The sequence below is a fragment of the Colobus angolensis genome, unplaced genomic scaffold (genome assembly GCF_000951035.1).
Source record: "Colobus angolensis palliatus isolate OR3802 unplaced genomic scaffold, Cang.pa_1.0 Scaffold82, whole genome shotgun sequence".
In the NCBI taxonomy this organism is placed as follows: Eukaryota; Metazoa; Chordata; class Mammalia; order Primates; family Cercopithecidae; genus Colobus; species Colobus angolensis.
Window position 1 is genome coordinate 6400153 of NW_012122043.1, and position 14461 is coordinate 6414613.

At 48.3% G+C, this 14461-nt stretch overlaps 1 protein-coding gene across 1 annotated transcript in view; it reads right to left on the bottom strand.

The window, feature by feature from the left end:
- AGAP1 (ArfGAP with GTPase domain, ankyrin repeat and PH domain 1) overlaps nucleotides 1-14461 on the bottom strand; it is a 611312-nt gene that overhangs the window by 387718 nt on the left and 209133 nt on the right. The window contains exons 4-5 of the mRNA XM_011929622.1: nucleotides 4945-5030; nucleotides 1561-1702 (exon numbers count right to left, since the gene is read on the bottom strand). Coding sequence (XP_011785012.1) covers nucleotides 1561-1702; nucleotides 4945-5030 — 228 coding nt within the window. The remainder of the gene's footprint in view (nucleotides 1-1560; nucleotides 1703-4944; nucleotides 5031-14461) is intronic.

Sequence of the window (14461 nt, forward strand, 5' to 3'; positions counted from 1 at the left end):
AGGAGGGAGAGTGACCGGTGGCTACTCCACGTGTGCTTTAAAAAAAAAAAAAAGGGTGGAGAGGTGCTCTCCAGGAAGCCCAACTCTAACACCTCCCATCTATCACACTGAGAAGATGCTTTTAGTTTTTTCTTTTTTCTTGAGATCCAGTCTCCCTCTACCAGGCTGGAGTGCAGTGGTACAATCTTGGCTCACTGCAACCTCCACCTCCCCAGATTCAAACGATTCTCCTGCCTCAGCCTCCCAAGTAGCTGGGATTACAGGTACCCACCAGCATGCCTGGCTTTTCATTTTATTGTATTTTATTGAGACAGAATCTTACTCTGTCACCCAGGCTGGAGTGCAGTGGCGCGATCTCAGCTCACTGCAACCTCCGCTTCCTGGGTTCAAGTGATTCTCCTGCCTCAGCCTCCTGAGTAGCTGGTATTACAGGCATGCGCTACCATGCCTGGCTAATTTTTCTATTTTTAGTAGAGATGGGGTTTCACCATGTTGGCCAGGCTGGTCAACTCCTGACTTCAAGTGATCCACCATGTCTGGCTGCAAAATGCTTTTAGTTTACGCCACACTATTTATCTGGGCTTCTGTAGGTTCCTGATCAAGCAGCCAATCATTTGCCTGCGCAACCTCCTACTTAGACCACACCCAGTACGATATGGACAGGTGATGTCCTAATGAGAAACGTCTCGCCTCAGAGCACGGACGGGCATGTCAGATAGGCTAATTTTAAAAGAATTTGCAAAACAGTCTATTAACAGCCACAACAAAAATGAAGGGATATACAATTTTTCCTGAAGGGATTATTTGTCAGTTACCCGTATTTCTGACAAAGCAGTTTTAAAGCTAACCTCCACCTGACTTTTAAAAACATCCTATGTGACATCGCAGACCCTAGTGGCAGACCCCAGCACAGCCATGGGTCTGTGATCAAGAACGAGGATGCTGTGCCTCAGTCCATGTGACAGCCACTCTACTAACAGACCAAGCGTGAAGTGACCTGAGGGAAAACAAGAAACGTGCCCAGCATGATTCTACGCTCTCTGAGGCGCCTGCTAGATTAAATATGAGATACAGATCACAAGACGGTGACAAGTAGAACTTAATAAACGGAACTGCTCTGTGTCGAAAATCAGCACTATTTTCAAGATGCACTGAAAGATGAGCTTTAATAGATTGTTTATAAATCATTTTATAGAACGCAGAATTAAAATACAGCAGAAAACAATATATTATTTGACTATATATGTTTATACACAAAACATACACACACACACATATATATATCTTTTTTTTTCTCCCCAGAAAACAAGGGAAAATAGATTTATTTTTCCTAAAGCACCTAGGATATGTGTATGTGTGTTGTTTTCAGGTTGTTAAATGAGTGGTGTCACCATAAAATCCAATCAGGAAATGTGGTAATTTCAGTTTCACGATTTTTCCCAAAAAGTGAGTTCAGTAGGCAATTTTTCCTTTTTTAAAGCATTTTTAAAACTCCCCCATACTGAAAATACGTAACTGCTAGAATCCTCTCAAAACAACCTGCACACGAGCATCACTCACCCTGGGTTCCCACCAGAACCAGAGGAATCTCGCTCGTGTTCCGATAGTTGGCCATTCGACTGTAGTAGTGGTAAACAGTCTGGAAACTTATTTCATCCTCCAAGCTGAAGACAAATATAACAGCGTCCACCCACATGGCAAACTAGGGAGAGAAGAAGGGGAGGAGAGCAGGAGCTGAGTGAGAAGGCTTAATTAAGAACAGACGTCTGGATGGTGGCGGGCAGCAGGGACTGCAGGAATCCCCTTGGTCGCGTGCTGGGTGCCTGACTTGACTGTCACTGTCACACACTGTCACGGCACCAACGTCCTCCTCCTGAGCACACCGTGGGCGGCATTCCCCTCGGGAATGGGCCCTTCATCCTGTTCCCACCCAAGACGCTCTGTCCTCAGAGGACACAAACCACACAGTCTCCCCACGGTCCTCATGCTCCTGGCCTGTCCACCTGCTGCCCCGACCAGCCAAGACCGCCCCGCAGACAGGCGGCCAGCCCCACTTCCTGCCAGAGCCTCTCAAACCCCTAGGCTTTCCACTATACTCTCAACCTCTTAAGGAAGCCTTGCTGGACCCCTCAGGCCTGCTCAGAACCCCCCCCCCCCCCCACAGTCCTCCCCACTCGCTACCGCAGCAGCTGGCCTACTCTGATGAAGGGTAAAGACTCAACCCAGGCTCAGCCTTGGCTGAACTCCTGCAGCACCCCTGCAAGAAAATGACTACTTATTTTCAGGGAAATTAACAAAACTTAGGGAAGAAAGCCTGACTCTTGCCATTTTGTTCTTGCTTTGCTGTACTCATTTTATTCTTGTCTTGCCAGTTTAACCTACATCACATCCTCTTTCTGACAAATACCCACACTGTCAGGCATATATTAATACCTCATTTAGTACCAATAACCATCTTACAAAACTGGAGCTGAGTGAGTGGAGCCTCTCTGCAGGGCAGAGACTTCCCACACTCACTGCAACTGGCTCAGCAAATCTGACATCATGTCTATCAGGCAACAAAGATCCTTCTCCTTCCAAGCGGAAATTTGAAAAACAAAATCGAAATTCATCCTTTCTCTCTAAAAGCAGCTGTAGTTCCTAGATAGGTTTTTATGGCCAAGGTAATCACCTCTAATACATTTGGGGAAAGTTTTTAATGGGTTAAACTCTGACTTCCGCATATAAGTGAAAAGTGTATTCAGTTATACGTAAAACGTTTACATGAGAAAACTTAACCCAAAGTTCTAATGATAAATACAAAATTAAATGAGAATGAGGACTTGAAAACAAAGAAGGCTGGGAGAGACCTGGGAAGACCGCGATGGCAGCTCCCACAGCGTGCAGCAGGACCTAGACTGATGAAGGCATCTCCTTTTCCTCTTCTCTGCCTTGAGGAAGGCTCTTCCTGTCTCTTCCAAACAAGCGGGAGGAGCAGACTCCCCCTGCGCCATGAAGAGCGCTGGCTGACCGGAACCAGACCTCAGTTCCCAAACCGGGACTGAAGCCCATCTGAGCGTCCACCCGGAGGAAACATGCACCACGGCCGTCATCTCCTAAGGGTGCATTCTGACTTCCACGCTCCTTGTGTGTGGGGTACCCAATACGTAACCCCCCACTCTTAACATGTTCACCATCAGAAAACTGAAACTACGCTTTGGGGGTTTTTTGTTTTTTGAGACAAAGTCTTGCTCTGTCGCCCAGGCTGGAGCGCAGTGGTGAGATCTTGGCTCACTGCAACCACCTCCTTCTAGGTTTAAGCGATTCTGCTGCCTCAGCCTCCCAAGTAGCTGGGATTATAGGTACACACCACCACGCCTGGCTACTTTTTGTATTTTTAGTAGAAACGGGGTTTCACCATGTTGGCCAGGCTGGTCTTGAATTTCCGACCTCAGGTGATCCGCTTGCCTAAGCTTCCCAAAGTGCTCGGATTACAGGTGTGAGCCTCTTCTGTAGATTTTTCTATATATATAAGCTTTCGTGCTTCATATTCAATTTTGTGCTTCATATACTGCTAAGACTTGCTCCTTAATTGTGGAGAAAAAAGCTTGTTTCCAGTCACTCGAAACATTTACGTGCTGGGGAAAACGGAAAATAAACTCAGGTGATTCTAAATGTTACCTACTTCTTTCTCCGATCACCAGCCACACGAGGGCCCTTGCATCCAAGAGTTCCTTTGCAGCACAACACAGTCCTATACCCTCAGCGGGACTGAGAGAGCTGACTTTTCTCAGCATCACAAACCTAGGACCCTGTCAGTCACACTTCTAACTTTGCCCTGCCTTACTATAAACTACCAGATGGTCACTGAACATGGGCTCAAACTGCTTTGCAACTAAGTTTTCACTCTTAACATGTCTTCAAGGTCTTTCCTTATTATGATCAGCATATGGTATCATTAATGCTAAGAAACAAAATGTTACACACTTTAACATCTTTGAAATCAAAATGCATCTAATTATTGTGGTTGTTTCACAGTTTAATTGGCAGCATTCTCCCTTTGAATATTGGTACATCTTATGGTCACTGATGTTTTAGAGTCAATGGCACATGGCAAATCTGTGGCATCTTCTGTATAACCACACAGCCCTCCGATGTGTGGAGAACTAGACCTGAGGCCTAAGAAGTCCTGTATTCAATATCTTTCACTTTCATCATCTTACAATCCTATGCTGCATGTTCACAGAAAGACAGGTCCAGGAGATAACGCCAAGAAAATCTTTGACATTCAGTTTGCATTTACTAGCTCCTGGCTCCTTTCAAGTGTTTACTCAGTAAATTATGCTTCAAGTAAAACAAAGCAGGTTAAAGAAACCAAAAAAAGAGATCTTCCACACTCATGCTTTATTTCCAGAATGCCCATCTTCCCAGGAACTTCCAAAGAAATCATAATATGCTTCATACCAGCTTTCGGTGGAGACCGCCTTGCTTGGGCCAAGGCCAGGGAGGCACAGAGGCGCCAACGCCTATAGTTAGCAGAGACAGAGAGAAGATGAGACTCCAAATTCCACCCAGCAAGCTCTCCACATCTCACTGCTCTAGAGATCACACCACTCAAAGGAAAAGGCCAAAACACAAACCAAACTACAGAAATGTCCAGATGTCATTTCAACTGGGTTCCCCAGCCAGGGCAGAGGGTGCGTTTCCTGCCTTTTTAAAAACACAGAAAGTGAAAAGCTACCATATACACCCAACTTCTCTGAAGGATTTAGTCTGGGGGAGGGGGAGGGGGAGGGGAAGACTTAGCTTCTTAGAGATGAGAAAAAATGCAGTGACAGGAAACATTTTTTATGGGACTTCCACCTTTTTGGAAAGCACGTCACTGATTTCTAGAAGCACGTGTTGAATGAAACCTTAGAAAACAAAGGGAAAAACCGCTGGCTTGGGGCATGTGCGTGTACTCACCTGCGCCTCCGGGGGGCCCCCTTCATCTCTAATCAGCAGCAGATAGCTCTGTCCGTCAACGACAATCTCTTTCTTGAACCTGCCACCTGCCACACACACAAAACATCTCGTTACACAAGAACAGCAGAGAGTGAGGAGGGCAGACAGACGTGGGCTTCGCTTGTGGAAAAATACACCCTAGGCTGTCGCCCTGGAGGCAACTAAGTATTTAGGATGTCACCAGCAAACGCTGAATTTTAACAGAGCTGAACTCAGATTTCAATGTTCGTCTGTAAGAACCCGTGTGCGTTTCCAGTTAGAAGGCACAGCCTCCTTAGCAATGCCAGTCACTCGTGGCCGAGGAGTGTGGACTTTTCATGTGGGCTTTCTAGGTAAATTCAGGAATTCTCACTCACTGGGAAACAGAGAACATCAAAATTGTCATTCTCTTGTTGGGTTCACAAAACTGAAACAAATTTTTCATGCTTAACAGGTGCCTGATCTGCAACCTCTTGGTAAATGACAGGGCCGAGAACCTGTATTCTCCTCAAGAGAAACCCAGTTCTTGAAAGGGAGACACAGAACATCATGAGAATGGTGTTTCCAGAGTCACAGGCCACAATTAGGGGAGGGACGCTTCACTACTACACACGGGTTAGACAGAAACTACTGGATGGGACCTCCACACAGGTGGAGACAGCAGAGCAGCAGCTGACAGGAGGCGTTAGAGACCACGCGGGGTTAGCGGGAGACCACCGGGACCCTGCAGGAACAGAGGAGACCACGAGGAGGGGGACGGGCATGAGGGGCCGGTGCTACTCTGGATGTCCCGGCCCCTGATGCTTCTCAGGAGGGGATGGTACAAGGTTGCTGCAGTGCCCAGCCGGCCCTCTAGACCAGCCCTGCTCCTCCTCGGCAGCAGGAAGGACTCCACCCTGGCTCCTCTGCCTTCTCCAATGACAAGACGCCCCCTCCAGATCCTGGGCTCTCATCTGAGAGCAGCTAGGGGACCCTCACAGGGATTCGGACTCTCGTTTTAGAGAGGGGAAGGCACGCATCAGTTCCTAGCTCTCCTCTTCTGCTGATCTGTGCGGATGTCGTCCAGAAACCCTGTCTAAACCCCAAATCACTGGATCCAGAGGACAATGCTGTCAGAGCCCAGAGGCTACGTGCCAGCTCCTCTGCCGCCCAGAGACACATCTCATTCCCTCCCCTGCGACAGGAACCTTCCCTCCTAGAATCCTGGGTCTGAACCGCATCAGTGTCCGAGACGCAAAAAATCGGAGTACCCATCCCAGCCTGCAAGTGTCCGAGGCCCTCCAGACGGGCAGCTACCCTCTGAGGCCACAGAGGGCTGACTGGGGTACTGGCCCGTTCCCGTAAACTCCCGCCACGCCTGTGTGCTCACACTCAACACCTATGCCACCATGACAGGCAGCTGCATTTGCTAAAGCAAATGAATCTGCTGTTCAGTTCACTCAATAACACAACAATGAAGAAAACCTTTTGATATTAAAGCAGATAAACTCTCATTTTGCTGTCCCCCCATCACTGAAACAAGAGGCTGGGGCCTGCTGGAAACGGTCAGGCTGAGGTCCATTAGCAGGGGACAGAGCCGGGCCACTCAGGACGCCGGGTCCAGACAGGGTGAGGCCCAGTTGCACGAGGGGCCCAAAGACTCAGGGTCCCTGAATCGAGAGTGCTCATAGGCAAAAGGGAAACTGCTTTCCTAGCAGAGCTGTTGTCATCATGAAACCAGCTGGGAAACATCTGACCCAGGTGGACGTCCCCACGTATGTGAAGCTGGTGCAGACGGCCGCCCCCAGGCCCCGATACTGATCTAGCTCTGCCTGAACCCTGGCTCTGCCACACACAGCTGTGTAGCCTCGCCCCACCTCTCCCCACCTCAGTGTCCCCAGATGCAAAGGGGATGATGTCCTAGCAGGTGAGGAGTAACAAGTTGACACAAAGCACCCTGAACAGTACCCAGTCTGGTCTTACTCGAAATTTCTGCCAAGGTTCTTTTAACCTGCTTTTATAAAAGTCGTATTTAACATTGAATAAACCTGCTTACGACACAAAAATCTGCAACAGTGATAGCAATATTATTTCTCTTTAAAAAAACTTTTTAAAAAGAGATGCTGGAAACCTGCTATATCTTGGAGACATGAATCAAATGTGACCCTTTTAAGAAAAATAACATTTGAGGCTGGATGCGGTGGCTCACACCTGTAATCCCAGCACTTTGGGAGGCCAAGGCAGGTGGATCACCTGAGGTCAGGAGTTCGAGACCAGCCTGGCCAACATGGAGAAACCCCATCTCTACTAAAAATACAAAAATCAGCCAAGCGTGGTGGCTGGTGCCTGTAATCCCAGCTACTTGGGAGGCTGAGACAGGAGAACTGCTTGAACCTGGGAGGCGGAGGTTGCAGTGAGCCAAGATCATGCCACTGCTCCAGCCTAAGACTGTGTCTGAAAAAAAAAAAAATAATAAAAAGAAAAAAAGAAAAAGAAAAATAACACTTGAAAAGGAAATCTGTTACTCTTTATTTGGAGAAAAATCTCCTTCATACCCTGATCTGTGCATGGCCCCAGGTACCAGCCCACCAGGTTCAAATCCCTGTCTAGCCCTTCCTGGCTGGGTGACCTGCGGCAAATAACTCAACTGCTCGGTGCCTCAGTTTCCTCACCTATGAAATGGGGGTAAACAGAGCCTTCTTTAATGAGTTAATGCATGAAAAGCACTTAGAATCCTGCTGGGGACACAGAGCTCAGTGAACAGGTATCCTCATTACCCCCACCCCACTTACCTCACCCCCAAGGATTTTCATCTCCCTCCGCTCTCCTTCCCTACCCCTCACATTCATTGAAATTGTCTACACTTCTTCGCTAGGTTTCTGCACAAGTTTCCCACCTGTCTGCGCCCACTCCCAGCCTCGGCTCCTCCTTCCCCTAACATATAGCACAGCAGAGGGACCTCACCGCGACACTGTCCTGACCCTGTGTCCTGAGCCCCACATGTGCTCCTCTGTGCCCTTTGGACGCTGACTGCCCTACAGGGCCCTGGCTCCAGTCCTGCCCTCTGACGGCTGCCCCAGACACAAGAGTACGTGGAAGCTCTTCCCTGCTAGATGAACCCTAGGGTTCCACTTTGATGAGGCTTCGTCTTGTCGAGGCACGCTGGCCCCAGGTCCCATTCCTCAGTCACTAGACTGTGTCACCTCCAGAGCAACAAGGGAGGAGTGGAGCCTGTCCCAGGGACCCTGCAATGCCAGTGTCCCTTGGCTGCCTACCTCCCTGGGAGTGGGAACTTGGGGAGTGTCACCACCCAGCTCTCGTGGAATGACCATGACGCCTTGGCAGATGACCCCCCGCTGCATTCAGGTGAGTACACGCAGGACGGATTTCACGTCCATCCTCTCCTTTGCTTCCTCTAACGTGTTTTTGCAGAGTCACGTTCACAAGTGAAGAAGCTTCCAGGTGGTTGAATCACAACATTCAAGTTACAAAAGCTTCCCTAGGAGGGCACTGAGCCTTCTCGCTTCTGCTCTTCTGCAGTCTCTGCCTTTGTGACCTCAAGCAAAGGACTCCAGGCCCAACTTTTATTGCCTCTAAAAGCAGCAGTGATTCCTTCTCTCATCAGCAAGGTCTCTTCGAATCCTAAAGTCGGTTTACATTTCCCTCCCCAGTCAGATACAGAGTAAAATTAACAGTTCTTTTCAGCATTTTACAGTTTCAAACACTAGATACTGGAAATTGATTTGCATGATTTTTTTTTTTTGTATTACCCTTAGAAAGCAAAGATTAAATACTGCTAAGTATCTGCCACAAACCCAAAGGTGAATAATAAGATAAAAGTCAGCCAGGTGCTCAAGCAACCAAGTTGTAAGAATTCAAGAAGGTCTTCACTGGGGACGTTTTCAAAAGGTCCTGCAGGGCACTACTGATAGGAGCAGGCTCAGCTCAATAGGACCACTGGGCCTTGAGAAGCCTGGGCGGGCGGGTAGGTAACACTTTAAAATTCATTTTCTGCACTTGAACCACAGAAGGAGAGCCTTAGGATGACAGCATGGTTGGCAACAAGCTGGTATTCTGCCGGCACCACCACTCGCATCATTTTAAATTCAACTCCACCATTTCATCAGATCTCATCCCAGTCATTAGATTTTTCATTGTTGTTTTGTGTGTGTGTGTGTGTGTGTGTGTGTGTGTGTGTGTGTGTGTGTGTTCTGAGACACAGTCTCACTCTGCTGCCTACGTTGGAGTGCGGTGGCACAGACAGGCTCACTGCAACCTCGACGGCCTAGGCTCAAGAGATCCTCCCACCTCAGCCTCCCAAGTAGCCGGGAGCACGGACACGCGCCAGCGTACCTGGATAAATGAGGTGGGGCCTCATTATGTTGCCCAGGCTGGTCTTGAACTCCTGGGCTCAAGCGGTCCACTTGCCTCAGCCTCCCAAAGGGAGATCTTTTTTCCACCAAAATTTTAGAGGATATCACCAAATTCTACATCCAGTTTCAAGCTGAATGTCGCTTTTTAAATGCCTATTTTGTTCCCGTTTCCACGTATTTTCCTGCTGGTCTGTTTCGCCCACCTGGATCCTCCCAGCACCCGATGCACACAGCTTGGCCCATGGCCCATGTGACAGATCTGCCACGAGGGATGTGCAACCTTCTCTGCTGCCAATTGTGTTGACATAACATTAAATCGTATCAGGATAACTTCATTCTCAAAAAGGGTTTTCAGTCTCTCCAAATCTGACGTCCCTGTCAGACACGCATCTGGCCCAGGCACACCTGTGAACAGGTGCTAGGCGAGCTCTGCAGGCAGGGGCAAGCGTCACCCTGGAACCGTAGCACCTCCCAAAGTCGGGCACCCCCAGGCTGAGGAACCAGACAGATCAGCCGCAGCTGCCTGACCCTAAGGTGGAACCAGGTTGCTGGGCAGCTGTGACCGCATCTCAGTGAGAGGGGAAAACAGAGTCCCAGTATCACTGAACTCTGTGCTTCCCCATGACACAAGGATGTCACCGGAGGTAAACAGCATCACATGGAATCCTCAGCCCAGAGCAGAGGGAGGTGAGAACAGAACCCACATCCTTTCTGGGCTTGGCCTTCTGTACTGAGTTTAAAGCAGAACGGAGTGCTCTTACCTCATCTGAGTTACCTGGGGATACAGCAGTACTGTCCTCTTGTCTGAACTCAACTTCAAGTATAACGTATTAGGTTTCTGTTTCACCCCAAGGCAAGTGTTCAGGGTTCCCAGAACATGTGGAAACTGCACTGGGAGCCTTGGTTTGCCCTTGAGCTTGTATTTGTAAGTGAGTCGAGGTCTTAATGTCTCCCTAAATCCCACACTGCAGAGAGAAAAGTGTATGGAAGGTGGAACTGAGTTATTTCCACCAAGATGCTGAAGTGGATGTGTTCGCCGTGAATGAGTAGCACACCAGGAAGAAAAGGATACAGCTGCCCTCTTGTTTTTTAAATACCTTTTTCTAAGTCCTCCTAGCCTTTCGTGATTACTTCTCCGAATCCTGGTCTCACAGTGTGAGAACCAGTTTTAAATGTGGGCTGCGGGGGGAAATAAAACAAGCGGGTTCCTTCGAGCTTCTGCACTCACGCGAGGCGGAGCTACAGCGGAGCCTCTTCAACACAAGTGCGGTCTACACAGAGAGCCGTCGGAGAGGGGGATCAGCTATGCTGTCATTTCTGCTTTCAGAAAAAAAAAGAGAAAACTGAATTTTCCCGGTCCAAAAAAAAGGGCTCTTTTGGGAGTCAACACTGCAACAGATGTTTGGCATTTCTGTCATTTTGGCTAACTGAACTGAAAGCTATCAACATATCATTAACAGTCCTCCAAGCGACAGCTATGGCAACGACAGTGTGCTTTCCAAAGCCGCCGTCTACAAAGCACTTGTTTTCCCACATCATCCCCGTTATCCCTCACCCTGTCTTATGATGCAAACATCACTGGCGACGCCCAAATCCACGCAGGAGGAAAAGGAGTTCAGACACAGAGCAAGAGCTCCACAGCCAGCACGCGGCAGGACCAAGACTCAAATCCAGACGCTCTGACTGCTTCTTACCCCTCCCTCCCTTTCCATGTGAACTTCTGCTAAGACAAGCCCTACAGGAACAAAGCCAGCAGCCTCCGTGTTTGCTGGGTTTTGCAGCACTCACAGGGCCAACATCAAACATGCAGAGAGGTGGGACTATCTTATCCTTACTCCACTCACACTCGGGGAAAGGTGGTCTCTGCCTTTAGCTCCAATAATCATCACTGTGCTTAGGAAACTAAAAAGACAGACACCTATCTGTAACTTTCATTTTTTACTGTTGATTTTTATCTTTTTAAAGTGTTTTAAAATTTTTTATTATTGTTTTTTTTTCCATGCCTGAGCTAAGGATGAAAATGACTCTTGACTTCAAAGCTGCATGTGTAGAACCCACTGTTTCCCTTTGCCATTAGAGAGGGGAGGGACCTCATGCAGTGTCTGATCAAGATGCAGTGGAGCCACCTGGTTCTTTCAGCAGGTGCAAGCTGGCCACACCTCGTCAACCGCCCAACGCTGTGGGGTTCAGACTGGACGGGAGAAAGGCAGGCGGAGCATGGCTGGCAGGTCCTGGGTTCCTTCCGGCCATGTGTTTGGGATTTCTTCCAGGAAAACATTTTCAAAATTCATCTACAATATTCTTTGTTACTGAGTGCCATCATGACATCGGGAGAAAATCTGCAAACTGTATTGTTCCCTAAGTATTTTTAACAAGTGGGATGAGATGGATACCTTGGAAAGGACAATCGGCCCTCGTTTTTCCCTAGGAGAATACTTAAAATTTCAATCATAAATGCGCCAGAAATTTGTAAAAAATTAATTTGGCTCGTTTAACTTGGATACAAATATTGAAGTCAGTCACCAATGTTGGGGTTTTGGAAAAGTTTCGTATTGTGACATTTAAAAGGAATTTTGGACCACGTATTTATTTATACACTGGGAAAAAGGTTTTATTGGTAACATCTTTGTTTACAAAATTTAGCCAAATCAGATTTCACTTCCTCTCTCAACTTGTTTTTTTAAAACTTACATTGTATAATAAAAAGTAACTACTATACAAAGGTACCAGCAGTGAGTGAGGACCCCACACGTGGGGACTGCTGACTATTTCCGGGGGGGGGGAAAACACTCCGGGGTTCTGACCCGCAGTGAAGTGGGGCACTTAACACACGATTTTCCTGGGCAGGCCACGGTCTCTCACGGTTTTATTTAACCCAGATCTAAGCAAGGTACCAAAGGAACACAGAAAAAGAAAAAAGCCAAACTCCAGGTTAAGACGGCGGATAAGAACTTCACTATAACTGAATTTTCTTTCCTCTTTTCCTAATAAAGCAAGGGGGAAACATGAAAGCCCGAAGGAAGGAACCTCACCATCCAACAGGAAAAAGGGGACCGCTTAACATAATAGACCTCAAAAAATGCAGGCTCTAAGGAACGAAAAGGAAGATTTGAGCTGGGCGGAGGCTCCTCGTCTCTCCTGAGCCATCAGTACCCCATCACTCCACCCCAAAGTGTGCAGGGAAGAAACAGAAGGGGCAGCCGTGGCCTCATCTTTTTGGTCTCCTGACTGAGGAATGGAAATGACAAAGCCTTGGAAGTGAATGGCCCGGCAAAGGCTCTCTGGAGGCGAAGAAGATGCCCGCGGTGCCTGGCGAGCGGGAGAAGTGACCCACGCAGGGGGGCACCTCAAGGGGAACAATGATACATTCCTCCCACCCCCCAGGACAGGTGAAGGGAACCTGGAAGAGGACGTGGTAAATTCCCAGGGAGAGCAGAGCTCTGGTCCCTAATGAAGGGCAGACTCCTTCAACGGGAGGCAGCTCCCTCTGACTACAGAGGGATGGCAGGGCATGGATGCTCAGCAAATGCTGGGATCTCTGGAAGAACGGCATCCAGTCTCAGGTCCCGCAGCATGGGCAGTGACACTCAACAGATGCCCCGAAACGTCCCTGCAGCTGGGAGAGGTGGCTGAGCTCCAGCAAACGGGAATGTGGACAGAATGGTCCAGCCCATCTCATTCGGGGCACTCAGGATGACAGCATCTCCTCTCCCTCACCTTCTCCCACCACAGGAAGCAGGGCGGTGAGAGGCTCCCAACAGCCCAGATCTGACTCAGAATGAGGGAGAAGCCTTCCCAGTGGTCAGCGTCAGTCTCGGTCAAGACAATGTCTGGGAAGAGAGGTCCAAGCCCAGAAGGCTGAAGAGCAGGGCTGGGAACATTATGCAAAGCCTCCCCAGCAGGGAAAACAGGAAGGTGCGAGAGGCTTGGGAATAGGAAGGAGGGAAGGGAACAGAAGAGAAACAAAGCAACAATGGAGAAGAAAACAAAACTCAAAAAGCAGAAGGAAGTCCCCTTAAACCGCTTCCCACTCCAATGTGACTTAGGAAAGAACAGCCATTCCGTGAGACGAGAAACTCCAGGATGAGAATTTGAAACAACATGAGATAAAATGGAAACGTCCAGATCTGAGGATCAAAACAGCATTTGGGGAACTGATGAATAAAATTAGAAAAAGTAAGGGGCAGGAGAGACAAGGCTGAAAGGACGGCTTGAAACGGACACAGCCAATGAGATTAAAAAGACAGAGGTAGAGTATTTCAGAGAGAAGTTCATTGACAAACGGACCTAAACAAAAGGATAAATGGTATCTCTGACAACACATCCCCAACAAAAGGACTCAAAGACTATTCAAAGATAAAAGACAAAGGAATGTTCCTGAGACGCAGAAAGATCTGAATCCCCAGATCAAAAGTGCACGCGATATCCCAGGAAAATGTGACACAGATTCACAGCTTTCAAGATGAGAAAACCGAGGTCTGGGGAAAAACAGCACACGCTGGCCGAGGTGGGGGGCGGGGTTCTTATTGGCTGCAAGACCTCAGAGCAGCAGGATTTCAAAGTGAGTTCCAAGGAGCATTTTTCCAAGGAGGCATCAGCGAGTTCAAAACTGGCTACAGGGCCCGGTGCGGTGGCTGATACCTGTAATAATCCCAGGACTTTGGGAGGCCGAGGTGGGAGAAGCGCTTGAGCTCAGGAATTTAAAACCAGCCCTGGCAACATAATGAGACCGACTCTATAAAAAATTTAAACTTTTGCCAGGCATGGTGGCACAGGCCTGTAGTCCCAGCTACTAAGGAGGCTGGGGCAGGAGGATCGCTTGAGTCTGGAAGTTTGAAGCTGCAGTGAGCCATGACTGCCCCACCGCACTCCAGCCTGGGCAACAGAGTGAGACCCTGTCTCTGAAATAAAAATAATTTAAAAAAAAAAAAAAAAGGCTGCTTTAGATATTTTAAAATACATATATACATCTGTTTTTTAAACTGTATCACAGTGACAACAAACCTGCACTCAAGGGTGCTACTGAATAAAAGTGAGACCAAGAACATGGAACACATGGATAAACTCACGTGTTGGGTAAACTCCCGTGCAAAGCAGAGCCCACCTGCTGTGGCTTAGGCTGGAAGGCTGCAGCTTCACACTGGCCT